Source organism: Trachinotus anak, unplaced genomic scaffold (genome assembly GCF_046630095.1).
Source record: "Trachinotus anak isolate AG129_WGS33_773 ecotype Australia unplaced genomic scaffold, CSIRO_AGI_Tana_v1 ptg000012l, whole genome shotgun sequence".
Taxonomy (NCBI): Eukaryota; Metazoa; Chordata; class Actinopteri; order Carangiformes; family Carangidae; genus Trachinotus; species Trachinotus anak.
This window is the reverse complement of record NW_027273863.1, coordinates 6,570,180-6,592,881: the sequence shown is the minus strand read 5'-3', so window position 1 is coordinate 6,592,881 and position 22,702 is coordinate 6,570,180. Positions and strand designations below refer to the sequence as shown.

At 44.0% G+C, this 22,702-nt stretch overlaps 1 protein-coding gene across 4 annotated transcripts; it reads right to left on the bottom strand.

Moving 5' to 3' along the window:
• Nucleotides 1-954: 954 nt before the first annotated feature.
• chd8 (chromodomain helicase DNA binding protein 8) lies at nucleotides 955-21,596 on the bottom strand. Of its 4 annotated transcripts, none has more exons than XM_071491159.1 (40): nucleotides 21,471-21,596; nucleotides 19,499-20,322; nucleotides 19,217-19,420; nucleotides 18,775-19,095; nucleotides 17,751-17,864; nucleotides 17,122-17,627; nucleotides 16,850-16,961; nucleotides 16,401-16,607; nucleotides 16,176-16,244; nucleotides 16,032-16,087; nucleotides 15,803-15,920; nucleotides 15,259-15,342; nucleotides 14,970-15,107; nucleotides 14,187-14,308; nucleotides 13,701-13,944; nucleotides 13,442-13,618; nucleotides 12,999-13,142; nucleotides 12,764-12,862; nucleotides 11,639-11,798; nucleotides 10,458-10,668; nucleotides 10,044-10,239; nucleotides 9,666-9,836; nucleotides 8,544-8,834; nucleotides 8,144-8,364; nucleotides 7,829-8,031; nucleotides 6,887-7,043; nucleotides 6,707-6,796; nucleotides 6,483-6,586; nucleotides 6,217-6,340; nucleotides 5,919-5,991; nucleotides 5,515-5,786; nucleotides 5,093-5,325; nucleotides 4,124-4,783; nucleotides 3,937-4,043; nucleotides 3,591-3,812; nucleotides 3,258-3,353; nucleotides 2,879-2,989; nucleotides 2,662-2,763; nucleotides 2,462-2,566; nucleotides 955-2,106 (listed from the first exon to the last, which is right to left on the bottom strand). In XM_071491159.1, exons 2-40 carry the CDS (start codon nucleotides 20,219-20,221, stop codon nucleotides 1,735-1,737), a joined length of 7,719 nt encoding a protein of 2,572 aa, XP_071347260.1. In that variant the 5' UTR covers nucleotides 20,222-20,322; nucleotides 21,471-21,596; the 3' UTR covers nucleotides 955-1,734. The 4 variants fall into 4 exon arrangements, with proteins under 4 accessions (XP_071347260.1, XP_071347261.1, XP_071347258.1 ...); XM_071491160.1 differs by having other exon boundaries at nucleotides 19,217-19,417; XM_071491157.1 differs by having other exon boundaries at nucleotides 19,217-20,322.
• Nucleotides 21,597-22,702: the final 1,106 nt, after the last annotated feature.

The window sequence follows — 22,702 nt, the reverse complement described above, 5'->3', positions numbered from 1 at the left end:
TAAATAGCTTATAGTAACTAATAAAGTCAAGAACCAAGTCACTCAGCCAATTTAAAGCACATCCATTGGGCTCCGATTGGACGACGTGGCACTGAAACTTCAATTTACCTTTTAATTATTGAAACTGGTGATTTTATGGGATCTCGTCTGACTGGGGGACCATGTGGCAACAAAATACAGTATAAGTCAGGTTAGTGGACCTGAGTGTGAATGGACATTATCAGTGTGACGGCCAAACAGGATGGACCATGACAACAAATCAGTCTCTCTTACCTCCATCCTCAGGAGTTTGTCACTTGCACAATGTCACATCAAACAAAGGCTTTTAATGAATTTGATCATATGCGAGTTATTTCTAGCACTTGCTGTGCTGCTTTATGGCCCAACCCTTCAAACAGAGTGAAAACATGTTCAAGTAATGCCCTCCAATGTTTTTCACAATGTTACCTATTTGTTTTGTTGTTGATATAGTTGTACGCTACACATATACAGTGTATATACTGTCAAAAAGTATAGGAATAGATGCACATTTAGTTTTGAATATGACCTAATAATCCAATAACATATCTCAGCTTTCATTATTCAGAAAGATCATTTTAGAACAGAAAGTCAAGTGATGAAAGACAGAGTGGAGCAGTGGCTGTGTGGCAGGATGCTTGCTCTCTAACCTTATTCTAAATAACTGCATCCAGTTATTTAGAATAAAGTTAGTGCTGTTCTAATACTATAAAGTCTATCATAGGTATCTCAAAAATGTTGTGCATGTTGACACTGCTATTAGTAACTTGTAGCTCATTAAATGGAAGTAATTTAAGTTCCTATTTAAGATCATCTGGTGTAATTAGGACAGTTATTAAACCATTCAGAAGTGATCATAATGGGCCTTGTGTACAAACCATAATCCTCCTTGTTGCTTCTGTTTGGTGAAAGTCACAATAATACACAGAAACTTGCTTTCACTTTAGATTGCTGTTATTCATATCACAGATACAGTCAGATCATAAAACAAGAATAGTAACTCATTGCCGTCATATTTGCACCATTGTACACAACTGACCAGCTCTACATTGTACATTACACCCATCCTCCTAGTACTGCTTCAGTAACTAATACGCCACTTCCCCCACCCCCCTCTCAACCCCCACCCCTCCCACAGAGTGAAAACAATAACAGTACATCCACACACTGGATCCCCTTTTAGTTCACAGACTTGCCTGGACACAGAGGATATGACCAGATGAGATAGGGGGATTGTGGGATCTGGATCCAGGCTCTGTTCAGTACACATGTCCAGTTTCATGTAGCGCTAGAGGACCAGCATTGAGGTTCTTAGATAAGAAAAGGGTATCTGTACAGCAGGGGTCCCCTTTTGGTCACGGCTGGGAATGTGATGGGAATTCATAGGCTTTGAGAAGAGGAGAATGATGAGTTGTGAAGTAAGAAAGCTCAGCTTTTTTGCCATTTTGTCAGAGGTTATTGAGGAGGGTCAGGAGAAAGATGGAACACAATTCTCAGTGATGAAAAAGAAAACAGATGGGTGCAAACCTGCTCTTTTCATGGAAAAAAATCCTATATAAAATAAATGAATAAAAGTAGCAACAAAAAAAAAACAAAACAAAACACACATTCATCCATAATTCGATACATAACATGGTAAAAATAAAAGACGAGGAATAACATGATTCATTGTTGAGAAGGGGACTAAGTCAGATGTGTTTGAGGAGTGGGGTCCAGTCAATCCTCTGAGCTTGATGAGGAGTCAGAGTCTTTCTGTGCTATGATGACATCGTCCAATAGTGCTTCTTGATCCGAGCTGTCATAGTCACCTTGGGAAAGGCTGTCACCACCCTCTATTTTAACGTCAAAGTCTGGACTGGTGAGGAAGTGATGGGTGGTCTCCAGGTCCTCCTCATCCATCATGTAGGCTCCATCTGAGACCAGAGTCTCCTCTTCAACTCCATCCAGGTTGGGGTCTTCAGGAGCAGGCTCTGGAGTGTGGTGATGGTGGTGGTGGTGGTGGTGGTGATGATGGCGACGTCGGCTTTTCTTAGGGATCTCAGAGTGCTCGGTCAGCAGTCGGTGGAAGAGGGTCTCGGGCAGGAAGCCCTGCGAGAGGGATAATTGTTATTAGAAACATTAGAAAGATGTGGTTTCACATCCCTTCTCCGACACTGTGGTAACCATAGTTACAGTCTTAAAGAACCAAATTTACAGGTTAGGGAGAAGAGGTTTTTTTCTGTAGCTACAATTCTCTTCCAGCAAAGCTCAAGTACATTTCAACTTTATTTCACTTCAAAAGTGACAAAAATATTAGACCTAAACACTTTTTGTAGACAGTGTCATCGACTACAGTTGGTCTGCATGGAAACAGTGTACGTCTTTTCTAACGAGAGCATCAGGTAGCAAACAATTATAAACCTGCTTCTCTAAGTAGTGACAGTATAATATGATGATTACGTACAGAGTTCCGAACAGTTTCAGACCAATCAGGTGCTACAGCATTATCAGGATTCTCCTCCAGATATTCCCTCAGATCTTGCAGCATCGGACAGAAAGCAGCTCCGACCTTCATAGAACATGCAGTTTGTGTTAGCAAGTCATAACACACAGCCAACAAGTACAATGTAGAGAATTGTGTACATTGCATCAATCATGTCTCACCTTCTTTCCAGTCCTCATGTTAATGAGTTTGACTTTCTCACTGCCCGTCAGGGCTTTATCCGCCCTCCTCCTCCTCTTCCTCTTGCTCCTGTTCACAAGAAGCTGAGAAAACGAGACAAATGACATGATGAGGCAGAGACAGAGTTTGGTTACTGAGATTTTGTTTTTCCTCCCAACCTGAGACCAAGGTTTGATTATAAACCAGGCATGAATTTACCTCCAACATGTCTCCCTCCACCTCATAATCTGGGTTCTCCTTCAGCCAGGTGGGAGGGTCCCTGCGTCGAGGAGTACGCTCCAGTGGATCGAGTCCATCTGGATCCGATAACTGAGTGAGAGAGAGAGAGAGAGAGAGAGAGAGAGAGAGAGAGAGAGAGAGAGAGAGAGAGAGAGAGAGAGAGAGAGAGAGAGAGAGAGAGAGAGAGAGAGAGAGAGAGAGAGAGAGAGAGAGAGAGAGAGAGAGAGAGAGAGAGAGAGAGAGAGAGAGAGAGAGAGAGAGAGAGAATAAAGTTATGAACAAAATCTAAAGCAGTTTTGTTTTTGAATCTAACTCTGCCTGTGTTACAGAGGAACACATGTAACCCTGTCACACGTACCTCTTGGTCCTTGCGCCTCTTGCGGCTGCTGCTCTCTCCCCCTGAACCGTTGGGCATCAGGGCCTGCTTAGAGAAGGTCAGCTTCAGCCCCTCCTCCTGGCAGGGTGAGAGACAGATAGGCCTCTAATTTAGAACTACACATCATGGCTGCAGCTTATAATGCCTATTTTTGATTTTAAACCATTTCTTTTTAATCACCAGACTAAAGCCTCTCAGAGTCACACAAGTAAAGTGATTTAGCGACCAACAAAACACAACAGCGTGTCAGTTTTACCATTTTGTCAATTGCCTGTGTAATTCTATACATCATTTCATTCTCCTCTGTATTCTCACCTTAAGGAGTTTGACAGTGAACTCTCCATCTTCTCCTTCTGCCCCAGGGCCACCAGGCATGCTGCTGGGTTTACGGATCACCCTTGTGTAGGCCATCTCGTCTCCCACCAGCTCTGAGCTTGGGTTGAGCTGAGCCTCAGGCAAGTATCGCCGCCCTGAGGGCCACTGACCACTCAGCACCAGTGTACACAAACTGTCCAAACGGTTGATTAACACACGGTCCTGAGACAAAGGAGGAGTCCCATGAATCAGTCATGAACCACAGGTGGTTTTATTCCGTCAAAAGAAATGCTTTGAAATGTTAATCAAGTTCTAGACATTTGTGTTGCAAACTGTAATAAATTACCTTGGGCCAGTCGACTCTGAGAGGGTCAGGGGGTGGAATGCCATCCTGAGATGGAGTCATGGAGAGTAAACTATTATCTTCATCCACGTCACGCACCTTCATGTCCGCTGAGAAGAAATAAGAAAATAATTTAATTGATCGTGTTTGTTCTTGCAGCATTCAAGACTTTCTTCATCTATCAACTTACCTCTTTCCACCTCTTCCTCACTCTCTCCGCTGTCATCGCTGCTGCCTGATCGCTCCGAGGACGATGAGCCTGAATCTGAATCCGAATCTGAATCAGACCCATCTTCTCCCTTCCTTCCTCCTCCTGTTCTACCTCCCCTGCTCCTGCTCCTCTTGAAGCTCCAGTCCTGCCCTTGCACTTTCCCCTCGTGGTGAGTCAAAGGCGTGCTCTGCAGGTCAGCACTGATTTCAGCGCCAAGCAACCGGGCGTCATCATCAGCTCCCTCCTGCTTTACACTGGGCAGGTCCTCCTGCATCTTGGGCTGGATGAGAGGCATGATGGGCAGTGGTTGAGGTGGTGGTGGAGGGGGTGGGGCCTGCTGGTTCTGGATGAACTCTTCCCTGGCCTGACTGAAGGTGAACTGAGGGTCTGAGAAGATGGAGAGCTCAGTGCGGCTGACACCATGCAGAGCAGCACCCAGCATCAGCTGACGATCGTGGTCCGGTATATTCCACCAAGTCGGCAGCTCGGAGCTGTGCGGGGCCAGAGGCAGACGCTCCTCCAGGGTGGGGTGGGGCAGGACTCGCTCACGGAGACGACGCAGGAGGCTAATACGGTAAAGGGTACGGGAGGCACGCTCCTCAGTGATGGGGGCCACAGTCTGAGAAAGCTCTGATGGATCTAAGTAAAACAGGAGTAAAAGATTCAAAGACAATGAAGTGCTTTTAAACTCAACATGCTCTGCTTTAATCACATGCTATTTATGTAACTGAAGTGCATAAATAATAAAGTTCCTAGTTAAACATGTAGCTTTCAGTAAGTCAAATAAACACATACAAAGGTTTTGTAGGCCTCTAACTACACAGTGTTGTATCGTGGACAGTGTGAGCCTCCACAAAAATTAAGCTTCCAACACTGTAACTACTGGTTATACAAGTACTTATATAATTGAGTTGACCATATTTCAATAATGTATTAAGTAGTAGTTACCGTCACCACGGCCTGGGCGCAGGTGGCAGACCCTCCGGCACATGGCAACAAAAGAGCGGAAGTATCGACTGAGGCTCTCGTCAGTTTTTTTATCCAGACGGGCAAAGGTACGGAAACGGGTCCAGTCGAAATCAGGTTCTCCGCCCTCAGGAAGACCTGGTTCCTTTTTAATCTTTTCCACACCAAACGTTGAAACCACACGGTAGAAGTCACACTCCTCTCTGCGTGTCCACCTAGAAGGACAGAGGGCAACTGGGGTGAGGAGGGGCTGATCTGACTTTGGGACTTTGACATCTGCTAAAAATTCAGAAAACCCTCACTGAAGCAAACAATCCCAGATACTATCTGCATGTGGTGAATTTGAATTTAGTGTACACTTAAGAAGCACAGAGCCTGTGTAGGATGATGTAATAGCAGTGTACCTCTGCTGGCGCTCCTGCCGTGCAATCTCTTTCAGCTTGCTGGCCTGCTCGCACCGCCTGCGCCTGCGGTCACCCTTCGCCTCGGCTTCAATCTTCAGCTGCTCCTGTCTGTAGCTGCGTTGGTAAGCTGTGATAAGCCGCCGCAACCGAGCTGTGAGTGACGAGCTCGAGGGCCAGTCACACGCACCACTCTGGCTCGATAAGCTTTCTGTGACCACGGGCCCGGCCTTGTCCTCTACAGAAATCTCATCGTCCACGTTCATAGAGTCGGGCTGGAGGATGATGTCAAATAGAGGAACATTATTACATTTTCTATTACTACTGCTTCCAAAATATTAAATCAGATCCATGCAAACAGACCAGTACAGACAGAAACGCTTGACTGTGATGACTCAGGTTCGTACCTCCTCGAAAAGGTCTTTGTGCCTTGACGCAGGCTTGAACTCTGGGTCCTCTGAGTATTTATCATAGTCAGCACTGCACAAAACAAACCATAAATCACCATCAAGCAACGTCAAGTAAAGGAGCATCCTGTCTAATATATCTGCATGTTACATAAAGTTAAATTCAAAGCTTCCAGATATATCAATGTGAAAATTATAAAGCTGTTGTAAATCTATAGCATTATAGCATCTGAAGCAAGTGAATTTAGTTGACAAAAAGAAACTCAAAACAAACTCTGATGATTTAAGTGTCACTCACTCATCTCCCAGCTCAGTGTCGCCGGTGTGCTGCTCAGCATCAATTGCCTTGTCATCAGGCCGACCGGCTCTCTCCAGGAAGCAGAGGCAGGGATCAGCACGCATGGTGGTGTACATTTCATAACCTGGTAACAGAGACACAGCCACAGCCGTTACACAAAAAACACAGACATGTTCCAGATTTAAAGCAAGATAATGAGAGACAAGTGACCCTGTATTTAAGCCATAACTCAAAATGTTATAATCCTCTAAAGAGGGAGAACATACCATGTTTGTATACACCAGCAAGCAGTGAGCGGTCTGCCTCAGTATCCCACCATCCTGCCGGTACTTCCTGCTGCTCCATCTCCGGCATCCAGATATCAACATCCCTGAAAAAAAAGCATTCATACTTTATTGTGTTGTCGTGTCAACTTGTGTGTGTGTGTGTGTGTGTGTGTGTGTGTGTGTGTGAGAACTTGGCTTGATGTACAACAGGCTTTATTGCATACCTGATGTCAGCCCCTTTCAGGACAGATTCCGCATGTTCCCCAATCACCTCCTGTTTCAGGTAGTAGAGCATACGCACCCTCAGCAGCACCCTGACGTGGGAGAGGAGATGTTAATGTTTAAGCATGAATGAGAATGTGCTCACATAGCAAAACTCAAAAAGCTGTTTGGGCTTCACTGACTTGTTGCATTGGTGCTTGAGGTGCTTGCGGTAGCTGTCATCCAGCAACAGGGTGTCAGGGTTGTACTTGCGGATCCACTCCACTTTCTGAACATCAAATGTGCTCTGGGCCTTTACCCTCTTACCCTTCCTGCCTCTTGGAACAGGGATAGACAGGCCTAGGTGGAGAAAAGAAAATATAACTTTGTATTAATCCCCTTTTCCACTGGTCCAAAAAAGACCCACTAACATCAGGCTTTTGTCAGCAAAGGAAACAGGTACAATCAGCATTCACACCAGGATCAAATGACTCTGCAGAAGACAGGGGTATTTACTGGCTCCAGCTCCAATCAGCAGTGATGTAACACAACACCTGGATGAAAATGCTAATTTTCACAAACACTGTACACACACCTGTCACCTGCCCGGCATGGTGCTGTTAAACCAGAAACACAACAGCTACATTGCAGTCATGGATGAAAGCGTGCGCAGCCCCGTAATAATTTTCAAAAACACACAATCACTGATCAAAGTGTCTTGTACAGAGGCTCTGACACTTACGGGAGCCCCAAAACAAGGATGAGACAAGAGAAGCTCACTCGTTCTCACCTGCGTCTGCGTGTGTGCTCTGTAACTGTGTTTGATGACATTGGTCCCTGAACTTGTGTTTGTCCTCTCAGGCCAACTCGGCTGACAGTGTAAAAGTACTTAATTGCATTTTAGCAGGTTTACTAGGGTTCAAAAAACCCACTTATATCTGCTTCTTTGGTGTAAAATGGGTATTACAGAAGAATATATAAAAAGTATATAAACACACCATTCAATGAACAGACAACACAAAATAAAGAAAAGTCTTCAGTATACATACTAAGGGTCACAAAATGAAGTAGAAACATATTTTCTTTCTACGCATACAAGCATGCACACCTCCACGCTTTCAGTTTGAAACTTTGCAGCCTCTTACCAGAGTGGTTGAGTAGTGTTGTGGGTTCACGCCCGTTCTCTGGCGGTGTGATGAGCTCCCAGATGAAACTCTTGATATTCTCATCTCCGCGGTAGTGGAGCAGACAAAAGACCAGGATGACACGGCAGATCGTCTCAACGTCACGTTCACTTAAACGCCGCTTACATCTAGCGTGAGACAGGATGTCCCTCCAACGACCCCAACTGTAGAAGGAAGCAGGTAATAGAATTAAAAAAGGGGACAAGAGTTAAGAGTAACTTGACAAAATAAATATTACACATAGGCACATAAAAGCTATCAGTCAGGTCTACATACCCATAGACAAGCAGGTGTTTCTCCACCCGGAAACAGTCCGTGCGGCCATATCCCCCTCCACTGTGGCGGTCAGAGCGTCGGGAGGAACGAGACTGTCTGGAATTGCTAGGTGGATACTCATCATCACTGTCCAGGTCAGACAGGTCTCCACCTTCGCCTCGTAAACTGGAATACTGACGGGTCTGCTTGCGTACTCTGGGAGTGTCGATCACGAGGGTGTTCTGTGGGAGGGAAGAGTAACTTTTAGTCAATTACAAATGACTTCACTCAATATGTAAACATTTTAGTATGCAAACCTATTTACACAGAGACAACTGGATCATACAGTTGGAAAAATCTTATTTAACATGCCGGGGCATTCAGCACTGTCTGATCTTCACAAAAAAACATTAGGTTTTACCTTCCGGTTGATGGAGTCCATGTCTATGTCAGCTTTCTTGGCCCACTTCTCCCAGAATTCAGGGTCATCGAGGGCGATGTCATTGCGGTTCTCAGAAGCCACAAAACTGGCCTTGGAGAAGGTGGAGCCCTTGCCCTCACTCTCAATGGTGATGGTGGTGGCTCTTCGCTGAAGGATCTGGTCAATGTCCTCCTCACAAAAGCGACTGCCCTCGTCATTCTCATCCATGATGGCGGCATATGCTCCCTTCCTCAGGAGGTCCTCTATCTCCTTCTTGGAGAACTGCTGGATCTGTTGAAGATGACATGGAAAGCCATTTATAGCAGTCCCTGTATCCACACTTGTGGTATTTGTTAGTAGAGTGCATACTTGTGCAAGGTATTTTCGTTAATTGCCACAGTACTCAAGTCCCCAAGTCTCCTTTAAGACCACAAGTATGTGGAGGTTTAACAGAGCCCACTGGGACACATTTCCATTAAACCCACAAATACAAAAGCTGTACATAGCACAATCAAGATCAGGTTATTTGTTGAAACAAATCAGTAAAAAGAAATAACACATTTGGGAGCAATTAAATCTCAAAGCACATAGATACTGTGCATAAAAAAAGACATAACATTATTTTGAGTGGTGTCTATGATAAAATTTTTATGGATGCATCACATTTCTCAAAATCTTTGATAAAAGAATATGATATTTATTTTTCACAGTGTCAGATTTGACATATTATTCTCATCAGTACTGTCAGAACAGACTGTTACTGTAACATGATAACCATCTCAGGAGTTTCTGCCATAATTGCATTTGGACGTGAATAATAATATTCAGTTGATTATTATTATGCTAAAAATCATCATCAACAACTACACTGGTGCGGAGCAGCAGACCACGGTGAACTGTGAGATACATTTAGTTCCCCTGAATGGCATTGAAAGGTGTATTCTATCAAGTGTGCGTTAACAAGTGTGTACATGCCTGGGCCACGCTTGTCTACGACCTGTAGGCTCATGAACATACATTTACGTGCTCAGCATCATAAGTGTGGGTATTAGAGACAGACTCTTTTTTTCTTGGAAACATGGGATACAGCTGGTTTCAGCTGGTGTCTAGTAGTCCTCTTACCCCGTTGACATTACTCTCCTTGTTGCCACTCATGCTCTGCAGGACGGCACGGTCCAGCCCAAGCTTCAGACTTGCTTTATCCAGCATCTCCCTCTCATACGAGTTCCTGGTTATCAGACGGTACACCTTAACCGCCTTAGACTGACCAATACGATGACACCTTGCTTGGGCCTGGAACAGGAGGAAAAAAAATAAGGGTCAGAAGAATCATATGGAGCTGCTGATTTAAAAAAAAAAAAAACATGTAAAAACATCTCTAGACACAAAATTTTATATTAAACAAAAGCTGTGCGTGTCTCTACATGTCAGCGTGGTTTATTGTTTTTGCAGTCTCACTGAACTGAACTTTACACCAGACAGCACAGCACAGTCTTGTACCTGCAGGTCATTTTGAGGGTTCCAGTCAGAGTCAAATATAACACAGGTGTCAGCAGCAGTGAGGTTAATACCCAGGCCACCAGCACGGGTACACAGCAGGAAGACAAAGCGGTCTGAGTCAGGCTTGCTGAAGCGATCGATGGCAGCCTGTCGTAAGTTTCCACGCACTCTGCCATCAATTCGCTCATAAAGGTATCTGTCCAAAAAAAAAAAAAAAAAAAAGCCATTAATTAACATTTCATTAATTACCACACCAGTCCATAACCGGATAACTGTTATTACTAAGTTTTGCTTAGATTTTTATAAACAATCTAATGCACTTCCCTCTGGCCAATATTTATCATATATACGGATTACAAACTACAGTGTTATATTACAATTTTATTATAGTGCAAAACACTTTGACCCTCATACCTTTTGTTGATGAGGTAGTCCTCCAGAATGTCTAAACAGCGCACCATCTGGGAGAAGATGAGCACTTTGTGGCCACCAGCCTTGAGGCGAGGCAGCAGCTTGTCCAGTAGCACCAGCTTGCCAGCCGACCGAATCAGGGCCTGCAAATGGAAGTCCGGGGCCAGGGGGTCGTACACCTCCCGCAACTCTGCTACGATCTTCTCCTCCGCGCCTGGAAAAGAAAGAGAACGATATCATTTTATTTTGCCATCTACTTCTGTTGGCTTTTCTCAAGTGGAAAGACCCTGATCTACTGTGCAGGCTTGAAGTATTTTGATGAATATTTACTGAGATTCATCATCAGCTTGGGTAAAATATGACAGTTACATGAACAGTTCAATTTAATGCTCCACTGTTTATAAACGAATAACAGCTACAACATGAAGATTATTTAAAATTTATTGTTTGAGCATTTCACTGAAACTGGCTATGTCCTCCAGCAGCCAAGGCCAATGTTAACCAAAAAAAAAACCCAAACAAACAACTGAACAAATGTGCATGAAAAGTGAATAAGCCCTGACTAATCCATGACTGTAGAAAGTTGGGGTTAAGCTTTCAACACAGTCACAAGAGAAATCACTTACCAACAAAAACCCATTGTTTCCTACAGAGTGAGTGACAGTTCATATCATCAGTGGCTGTTCAAAGTGCATCCAGTGAGGGAACATGTGACCTTGTGGCTTTAAGAAACTTTGATAAATGAAGAGAGTGATAATTGCATTTTTTAAATCAGTACTAATTTACAGCTCTTCTTTGACTGCAGTGTTCAAACCTCAAGTAAATGCAGCTTAGACTACTTATGTGTAGGCAGCTTTAGGGAAACATTTCACCTCTGATTTAACATAAGCTCAGTCTGCACAATGGCACCAAAAATACATAGTACCAAGAATAATGGCACCATCTGCAGCACAGTTTCTGTCAGCCAAGTGGAATGTTAATAATACAAGGAACTGGCTGTCAGATGATGGGCAGTATGGAACAATTCAGATCAGTTATTGTTGGAAAAGTAGAGCTGTATATTTGCAAGCCTGAATATAACAAGCAGACAAATACAGCAAGATACCTCACACAAAGAGCTACACAACACAGAAGAGAGGATGAATTTGTGTGCAAAAGACTGAGTTAATATTGTGATGCAATACCATTGATGAGGTAGGGGTGGTTGCAGCACTTGCGCAGCTCCATCATAGTGTTGAGCAGGTTGGGGACATTGCTGTTACTGTTTGCCCCTAAACTGAGGAAACTGAAGTTCCGCTCCAAGATGGCTCGGTAATACTTCTTTTGGATGTCCGTCAGCTCAACCTGAGAGGAAACACAATCAGACTTCACATTTCACCAGCAATCTAACAATATGTGACTTTATTGTGATTCTCACATATTGATTTCTTTGTGGCACCCTGCCATAATATCAACAGTGACCACCAAAAATGTATTTGGCTAAAATCTTATTTCATTTCAGAGCTGCAAGTATTAAGAAAGTGCATTGATTCACTTAGCCCTCCCTGCCACGCTCTCACTCTCTTTCTCACAAAACTGGTATGTGAGTGGCCCCTCGTCTGAATCAAAACACGATCATGCGCAGGAAGAAGGATTGTTGTTGGCTATTCTCTGGCTAGCATAGCTGCTAGTCAGTGCTGACTGCTCATGCATGTGGATAACTTGTTAATTGCTGAATGTTTGCTCCTGAATCCACATGAATATTGAAAAATAATTTCAAAGACTCAAAAGGGCTCATCCTGAATAGGCACAGAGACAGTCTGGACCAGAGATATTAGTTAAACTGAGAACTGAGAAACTTACAAAAAACCCACATATGGGAAAGATGAAGGGTCTGACCAGTGTGAATAGCTATCCAATTAATTTGTTTCGTTTATTTCCACGCATCACCCAGCACTGCTGTAGCAGCTGAAGCAGTAGGAAAGGGTCAGGAAGGGATCACTGTAGCTAATGAAGAGAGAGATGTAGGAGAGGAGGTGGAGGAGGACAGCAGCCAACATGCAGCCAGCCATTGCAGGCTTGTCTTGATGCATCTTTTCTGTTAATTTCCAGTTTTTATCATTTTTACATCCCATCTATGTTTTAAATTGTTCATAAACCCATACATAAACTGTAAATAAATCCCCATTAACAAGCTTAAATGATTTAGAGGCAAGCTTGATTTTTAGTCCTTTTTAGAAAGACAGGAAAGAGAAACTGTCTTATTTATGTCATTCAAAACTCCAAACACAGTCCAGAGTTCATAGAAAACTGACACCATTTGAACTAACCTCAATGATGGTCTCCTGTTTGGGTGCCAAGTTCTTCTCAACATCTTCCTTGAGCCTTCTTAACATCATGGGTTTCAAGATGGCCTGCAGCTTTTGAACCTAAGGGACCAAAACAAAGTACTTGTTCAAAGAAATCTGATAGATATGGCAGCCAGGCCAAATAGACAATGATCAGGTAAGATGTATGTGTGTGAACTTGTGTGTGCCAATGCCAAAAGGAGTGTTTATTTCGTACCTGTTCCTCTGTTTTGAGGTCTCCAAAGTCTCTGAGGAATTCAGTCTCAGAGGGAAACTGAGCAGGCTCCAGGAAATGAAGCAGACTGAAGAGTTCCTCCACAGTGTTCTGGAGAGGAGTGCCGGTCAGCAACACTTTGTGTTCCTGGGAGATGCCACAGAACACGGGCAACAAGGCAGAGACAAAGGGAAAAGACAACAAGGTGGACCAGGAAATGAGAAGGGAGAGGAAGAGGGTCATAACAGATGAGGAAAAGTTAAAATTAAGTCTTAAAAATCTTTCAAATCTATTTTAATTAATGTTAAAGACACATTTTTAATCTCAGTCCAACTAAAGAGCAACATTTAACCATTAGTCTGTTGAAGCAGCAGAGATCCTGTTATTCTCTGTACCTTTGTCCACTGGTTACAGGTATGAAGCAGTGTTAGCTGTGGTCCACTCACCAGATCCAGCATCTTTAAGCTGTCCAACAGCTTGCAGTTGCGATTCTTGAGACGATGAGCCTCATCAATGATGACACAACGCCAGGCTATCTCCCTCAGCTCGGGGCAGTCAGACAACACCATCTCAAAGGTTGTGATAAGGGCGTCAAACTTGTATGCACCTGGGATCAAATGCTCCTGCAGACAGAAAACCAATTTTCTTTAGGCATGTTTAACATCAGTGAACTTGAATGACAATAATTGTCATCAATAACGGCACCTTGTCATCCTTGCAGTACATTTCATACTGCTGGATCATCTGCCGGCTGGCCAGGCTGCCGTGGTAGACGATGGCGTTCATGTGGGTCCACGTGGAGAACTCTCTCTCCCAGTTGGTGATGGTGGAGAGCGGAGCAATGACAAGAAAGGGGCCTTGGACTCCAGCAGCATACACCTCTGACAGGAGAGCGATGGACTGGATAGTCTTCCCCAGACCCATCTCATCTGCCAGGATACAGTTCTGCCTGAGAGACAGGTAACAGCGAATGTGAATACTGAAACCTTTGGAGAAGCAATTAACAAGAATCTTTCCAAACCTTTTACAATAGATGAAACAATACCTACTCCATGTTGTCCCTTCATGTTATGCCTTGCTACAACACTAATTCTGACCTTTTTACTGCTACTAATTCAATTAAAGCAAAGCAAAGCCAAACTAATCCCGTTTGGGTGTGTTTTCAAACAGATGACTGTGTGTGATGAATACCTGTTGTACCAGTTGAAGAGCAGCCAGTTGACTCCTTCCAGCTGGTACTCTCTGAGTGTATTGCCATTCTTGTACTCTCTGGTCTCCTCCAGCTTCTTCCATGAACTGGCCTGAGGCCGTGGCTTGAGAGAGGAGGACAAATGGAGGAAAAGAATAAATACACCTCTACACCTCTGCTTGTTATGCTACATGGGTTCCTGAGATAAGATACTAAATTATCATCATCATTATTATTATTATACATTTTACATTTTAAGTTCAAAGTTGAAAGTGAGAAGAAAGAAGCAGTAGTTGGTCCAGTCAGTTGAATATTGCATAAATTTGAACCTTTCTCAACTTCTTGCGCCACTAGACGCCTCCTGACTCATGCTAGACACATGCAACATTTTTAATCTGACATATGAATCTAACGGTGGAAGTGTTGGGCTTCTCTCTATAATATCTCTTATGTGCCTCGAGCTAATATATTTGATAAAATTGATTTGGCACAACATAAATAAAGTTTAATTAAATTCCCTGTTGCATCTCCAGTTTTTGAGTCTACAAGTGAATGGTGTGTAAGACGGCAATGTTTTTATTTTCCCGTTCCCCTGCTAGATGTGAAAAGGGAACAGAAGTTTCACTGTGTGTCCTAAACCACCTTAACCTTTTAAGACACCAATGCCATGACTTCAGCAGGTACTGCAAACATCACTGGTTGTATAAAAATATTTATAAACATGCATGTTAGAAATAAATGTGAGTTCAAAATTGCTCCTGTCTATCTTTCACTTGACCACACACCGTTCTCTTCAGACGAGGTTGTCGGTTTTGTATTTTGCCGAATTCTTCAACCTTTCCCTCGTCCACATCTTCCTTCAGCTCCCAAGTGGCGTCTTCATAAGGCAGAGAGCACCACTTCACCAAGTAGTAGATAACAGGCTAGAGGGAAAAGAGTGGGAGTAAATATTTAACTACAGCAAATATGCTAAATTATAAAGAAGAAACAGTCACATTTCTGAAAGAAAAAAGGGGAGTTCAGCTATATAACCAATAGAGGTCTAGCTGAAAAAGTGAAAATCTGTTCTCTCACCTCGCCGTTGTCCTTGTCCACACTGTGGGATACGTCCAGGATCCTGTCCACCTCCACATAGTCTGGGTTAAAAGGCTCTTCATCCTGTACAGAACCACAGGGTCAGAGACGGTAGAAATACAGACCAGTGACAAATTGAAGGAACAACCAACATCAAATGTCTTAGTAAGGTATTGGTCCACCATGTGCAGCCAGAAAAGCTTCAGTGCTCCTTGACATTGACTCTACAAGTCTCTGAACTCTACTGGAGGGATGAGCACCATTTATTCAAAAGATGTTCCCTCATTTGGTGTTCTGATGATGGTGGAGAGAGCTGTGTAATATGGCGGTTCAAAATCTCCTATAGGTCTTCAACTGGGTTGAGATCTGCTGACCCGCATCATTTTCATACTCAAACCTTTCAGTGACCCTTTGTGCCCTGTGTGGAGGCTTCTGCATTTGCTATGTTTCTTCACTTGTTTATCCGTGTTGGTTTTTTAAGTAGTCACCATCTATATGTATAAATGTAGAGCTCCAGCAGTGTTTCGCCACGTGTCCCTCTCACCTCCTGGAAGATGTGCCTCATTTGTGCGTGTTTGGTCTTGAACCTCTTGATCTTTTGATGGATCCTCTTGTCCTTTTCCAGCTGCTCCAAACTGGCCCACTCACAGTGTAAGTACGAGCTAAGAACAACAGAGTCAGGTTTTACTCATTTGGACGTCCACTGAAGAAATAAAAAACACCAATGTGCTGATGCTTCAGTTATTCACTGAGACACAGAAACAGAAACTTACTAGTTCTTGTATTTTACAAAGAATTCCTCAACATTGGTGTACTGGCCTTGGGACACCTTGAAGAGAGCAGCAGGTTGTTAGGATATGATTTACAAAATAAATGCAAAGTGTTATGAAACAAAATAAAGAATGTATTGAACTTACTTCTTTTTTTGTCAATCTCATAGACAGAACTTTGTCTACAATTGCAGCATCTTCCTCACTCGGGTTTTCCTGTAAAAAATAAAAACACACTAAGATGCGAATCCGACACACGCGCATCATATAAATAAAACAACTTTTTCCACATAATATCCACCTCTTTTCAAGTATTTTTCTTTCAATCTCTCCTGAGAAGAAATAACTTTGTTATAATGGCTCAACGCTCACCACAAAGAACTGCATGCTGGGCAGTCCGTCACCATCCAGCTCCATTTCCTGTTTAAGCTGCGCTGCTGTCCCACCACTGATGGAGGCCACAGCTGCTGCGGTTGTAGTAACATCTACATCTTCCTGCTCATCCTCATCATCTGTTATCTTGATATCCAAGTCCTCTGTGTACTTCTTCCTCTTCACCACACGATTGGAGCGCCTCTTCTGGGCAGAAAAGGGTGGCGAAAGTTCAACATGAGTTCATCAGCAATACACTGGATAATAAGATTTTTCTCCAATGTTCCATCAACAAATAGACACCCGCATGGCCACACACAACTACACTATCAAATGAGGGGGACAGGTATGATTCAATGTTCCCCTTCAAGTGTGCACAGTATTTTTTTCCCCACTTCAATTCAGACAAAAACGGATGTGTGGATTGTAAATTGTGTATGTGCGTGTACCATAATCATGTCATCCTCCAGCGCAGCAGGTGAGGCAGGGCTCAACTCCCCATCAGAATGGTCTGAGGAGGCATTCCTCTTTCTTTTCTTTGCTCCCACTAGAGTAATAGTGCTGCAGGAAGTGTCATGGAACAATAAATACAGAATGAAGTAGTGGTAAAAGGAGAGTAATAAACATTGTTTTCTATAAGGTTACATTTCCAAACATACTGAGGTAGGTTAGATTTAAATTATTCCTTCCATGACCCACTCATCACACACACATCACTTACTTTGTTTTAGTCTTGCTTTTGCTCTTGTTCCCTGTCCCAGGTATTACTGTGCCTCCAGCCACTCCAGCTGTTCCCCCTGGTGTCTTCACTTTGCACTTTTTGTCGGCTATGCCAACGGTTTTGGGCGTTGTTCCCCCAGCGACAGGACTTTTCTTCTTGCTCCCTCCTCCACTGGTCTTTTTCTTAGCAGCAGACACCACAGTTATAGTGCCCCCTATCTCAGGAGAGGTCTGGGTTGTTGGAAGCTCATCCTGGTTCAGGACTCTCGGCAGGTTCTTCTCACCTCGTGCTTTGGCCCGGGCTATAGCTTCAGCCACAATACGGTTTGCCTTCTCTTGCTTACACAGGATTTCTACTCGTCGGACAGAGGCAGGCTCGCCAGGGGCCTTGGTGATGCGGATGGCCTGGGACTGAGTGGTTGTGGTTGTAGTGGAGGGGCCTGCAGCAGACGTATTGATGACCTTCACCACAGAGACTGTGCCGCCAGCTGAGGATGCTGCACTTGTCTGAGGTAAAAAGAATGTCATAAAAAAAAAATTATCGTTTCTCTCAGATTTTATAAGAAACCTGCAAGCCTCCTTCTAATGTACATAAAATTACAAATGGTCTATGCACATCTGGAGATCTACCTGTGGCTGCAGAAGCATTTTGAGCGGCACTGCAACTCTTTGCCCTCCTTGGCCCTGTGAGATCTGCAACACCTGTGGACTGCCAGTATTTCCTGCTCCTGAAACTAGCTGATACTGTGAGAATGAAAAAAGGGACAGGTCAAGTCATGGTCTCCCTTGAAAATAATCAAACAACTAGATTACAAAACCTAACAAGCCCATGTCAGATTAGATGTAACACAGTAGAGAAACTATTTGATCTAAGAATTTGGTTGAAAGACATTCTGTGAAATCTACTTGTTTGTTGTCTTATCACCAGTCACATTAAAAGCAATATCAATTTCATATTTGTGCTCTAGTACATATATTGGTCCAGAGTGTATTTAGGACTGACAGATTTGGAGTTGACGAAAATCACCTTGGCCAGAGCTTTTTTCCTATATTTGTGCAAAGATAGGCTAAACATATCATGCACCAATTTCTGTCCTGAATCCAAACATTAAATAGAAATTGATATTTTCTTCCCCATCTGTGGATAAGACAGCAAATATACACATTTCCCAAATGTAGCTATGTTTCTTCAAGGTACTTGAAAACACAGCCATGACAGTACAAAACAACAATGAGCTAAACAGAAGCACACCTAAGATGTATATCGATTCCTTACGGTTTAATAATTTACAGTGATGTAGAATATTATAAACACACACACACACACATCTGAAACTGTGAAGGCTCATGTAATGACAACATTACCTACCTTACATTATCTAATATAAAACCTGTAATCCCTAATAATATTAGTCACACAGAGCCACATTTGTTGTGGTACCTGCGGACATTTTGCTGGACAGCAACATGTCACAGGGTGTCAGATTTCAGAATGCAGCATTTTCAATGAACAACTAAAGGTGAATTGTTGAAAACCTGACTTCAACAATAGAGAATAACTGGCAATTTGCATGATTTCCTATGATTTCTTTCTTTCTGAGACACAGTACTGTATCACAACAGGGAACAAACTCTCTTAACACTTCTGTCTCACCTTCACTCCTCCTTGTTGGTTGGGCTGCTGCTGCACCTGCAGCTGAATTGTGAGGACTTTGGGCTGCCCTCCAGCCTGACCAGCAGCTCGTGCCTGGGTCAGGGCAGCTAGCTGGCTTCCCTGGAGTACCAGTTTGCCTCCAGGGAGCTGACCCAACACTAGTCTAGTTGGGGCCTGCTGTTGTTGCCCCCCTTGGGCTGTTTGAACTTGCTGAACCTGTGTGACCTGCTGCTGGGCTGTGACAGCTTGACCCGCTGGCGTGGCAGAGCCAGCCTGGGAGGGCTGCTGGAGAACCAGGGTGATCCGCTTTGCCTCGCCACCCTAGAATCAGATACAGAGAATGAGACAACCCTGATAGCAAACCATAAAACCACCCAGCACCACCTTTGGGAGTGCTGGGTGGCAACTTGTGGTCTGCAGTGGCAAAGGATGTGTTGCTTACCTGCGTTTGGGCCTGCATAGCTGGCTGGAGCTGCACCTGGCCTTGAGCCTGAACCTGGATCTGAGCAGCTTGTCCCTGGGGCTGTACCTGGATCTGGGCAGTCTGGGTCTGGGGCTGGACTTGGACTTGAGTCTGGCCTTGAGCCATCTGTGCTTGAGCTGGGATCTGCACCTGAACCGTCTGGCCTGGCGTCTGCTGTACCTGCTGGGGCATGGAAGTGAGCAGCAACTGTTTCACTGGCCCATTAGGAGACTGAAGCAGCCTCTGCACCCCTGCACCCACCTTGACTTGAGCTTGTCCTGGGCTTGCCTGATTCAAGACTGTTCCCGCCTGCAGTATGGACATGCCAGGTTTGAGAGGAGTCCCAGACAACACACGAATAACCTTTCCACTGGTCTGACCTGCGGCTCCTGATACAGTCTGCAGCACCTGGGCTTGACCCTGCGGTCCTTTGAGAATGACAATTTTACCACCGGCCTGCTGTGTGATCGCAGCTAACTGCTGTGGAGTAAGCTGGTGAGTTATCTGTGTGAGCTGCGGTGTCGTGGCAGTGGTGGTGGTCACAGAGCTGGAAACAGTCAGAGGTGAGCTCAACAGGACAGTGCTACTGGTGGACCCGCTGGTTTGGCTGGCAATGGGTATGGTGGTCTGGGCCTGGATCTGAGGTACAGTATCAACCGAGGCAGGAGCAGGGGTCAGGGTCACGGTGGGAGCTGCAGCTATAGAAACAGTCTGAGCAGTTGCCACTGGCACTGGCTGCTGTGTGGGGAGTTGAATGGGGGCAGGGTCGGGGATGACGGGGGCTGCTACAGGAACACTGAGGCCTGCGCTGACTGTGAGCTCAGGAGTGGACTCCGACTCGGCCGGTGGGTCCACCTGGCCCAACGCCAGCTTGAGGGCCTCCTCCACAGGGTCTGTGGAGCCCTGAGAGAAGGTGTCATCCGGTAGGGCATCGAGGTTAAACAGGGGTGTGTCCTCAAAGAGGTCCATGATGGGATCTGCCATCTTGCCCACTCCGCACAGGGAGACGGGCACAATGTTTAAAAGACTCCGAGATGGAAGCTAAATAGTTGTCGTCCAATTCTTCTCAATTTCTAAGTAAACAGCTGGAAAAAGAGGAGAGACACTGATGTCAAAGAAGCACAATTTCATAACTTTTACATTATCTACACTAGTCTGTACTCTTTACTGTAAATGCCCATCCTGTTTCAGTCATAGTTACAACTACTGAAGTTCAGGGCAACTCATTCTCTGGCTAGCACAGGCATTTCAGTGTTAAACAAATAGCAGGGAGCAGTCCAAGGCTCGGGAAATGTGGCCCTATACAGTAAAAGGCAATTCTGTAACAATAATTTTCTCCTCAGCTCCCATTTTTTGTATATTTCTTTGGTGTATATAAACCTCACAGCAAAATTCACTTGCGTTTAGTTCCAAATGCACAGAAAGAATATTTATAGTTTACTAAAATATAGACAACTTTCATATAAACACGCTTACATTTATCGTCTTACAAGCTGTGACTGATATCAAGTTTGCTCTACTGTGAGTTAAGAGCAACTTATTTATTTAACAGTTATGAAGTTTTAAAAAAGTTTATAAGACATACAACGCAAACTAATAAATTCGACTGGATTATAAAAAAAACATTGTTTTCAAATGTGACATCTAACACATGACCAAGGCCAGAAAAATGCTTTCAGTTTGATATTTAACGTTTTGGAAACCTTAGAAATGAAAGTAGCCAGTTTCAATAGTGATATACAAACTTAAACTACCCAGGGATTATTCGGTGAATGGAAATAGTTGGTAGTGAAGTCAGACGAGGAGGGTACTGATGCTGGAGAGGTAGGATGCTTTCCTCTCCGGTCGTATTGCAGTCTTTCACACAAAACCGTCGGTTAGCATTAGCTTGTGCCGCGACCAAGATGTGCCCTATTACAATAGCGTATGTAGCACCGAAAACATACTCAGGCTCTTAAACACGGTCCATTGAATGTTTGAAGCCGTTAGTTCGCTTCTCTGTCAATTACTACCAACCATTCAGTCTACCGGACTCCTTCAACCTCATCAACAAACCGGACCAAACCAAAGCAACGTGCCACAATAACCATTGCCCGTCAACGTTCAGACACGGGTTAGGCCGCAATACTGTTTCGGTTGGCCTGCGTCTAATTTTTGGCAAAAATACCTGAAAATAACCATCGTATCCACTGCCTTAACTCTCACAGTAATAATTTCGGGGTGCTAAATTTACCTTTGCATCGACACACATGGCTTTCTCCGTCTCACAACACTGTACGATTACAGGAAACGGCCAGGGAAGAGCAGGAACTAACATTCTTGCCAGAGAAAGCGTAGAAAGCGTGCCCCTCGGATGCCATTAAACGGCGATTGGTCGGTTTTCTCCTGAACCGGCAGCATACGTTAATTTCATTGGCTGAACCAGCTGTCAGTCACATGGACGGCCGCGACTGGGCGGGATGAGAGCCATAGTTCGGTTGAGGAAACAATAAATGCGGCCTAGCTGGGATCATTTGACTGACTGATCTTCAACATCGCTGTTTTTTTCCTGCCACAGATGCTCACGTCGGAGAGCGCAGGCCTGTTAGAGCTGACTGAGGAAAAAAAACCCGGTGTTTTAATTATCTCTAAGGGTTCATAGAGTGCGACACGCAACAGGGCTGTTTGTAAATGACACACCATCAGTTTTTTCACCGTTTTATTACAGTGGCCACAGCTCAGGAACCAGTTGACACCAATAAATGAATGGAGATATCTTGTAGAATTAATTTATTACTTTGTAGAAATGCACACCGATAACCAGAGGGCAAATTGATGGATTTTGTTAGTTATTATTACATTTAGAGATATTGATAACAGCTTTCTTCCAGGTACCACTGTGATGAATTGACTGCTCGCATGAGTGATTGTAATTAGGGGTTTTGGCGCCCTCTAGCGCCCACAGACTGAAATATGACTATTAGCCGCTGTGGCTGTTTTATTAATTAGATTCTCGGTTTTTATATTTTAAATATGGCTAGATTAACCCCCTGTTGGTCAGCCGGGCAGAAGTGGGCCCCTTTTAACCCCCTGTTCCCTCCACTATTTGTACATTGAACATGCCCCCAGGGTTGTTGTGTGGTAATTTGATTAAGCACAAATTTAGGAATATGCACCACATAAAATAAACTGGAATAATGAAAGTCTCTTTGACACAGGGCCTCAAGATCAGGTAATAAAGCCCATGCGAAGGCCCTAATCACGTCAGGTGATACTGTGTTTTAGTACTGCAAATTCCCAAACAAGATATTGCCACAAGTCCATTCTTGCACTTTGCTCAGCTGGTAACCCAGTCTTAATCTTTGTATCATATTCACCATTTCAGCTTAAGACGCATCAATTCAATGACAATGTATGGTAGAAAAATGACATTAGGGAGGCCCTGATGTTCTGCATTGGGACTAAGATCATTGTGGTCAGAGAGCA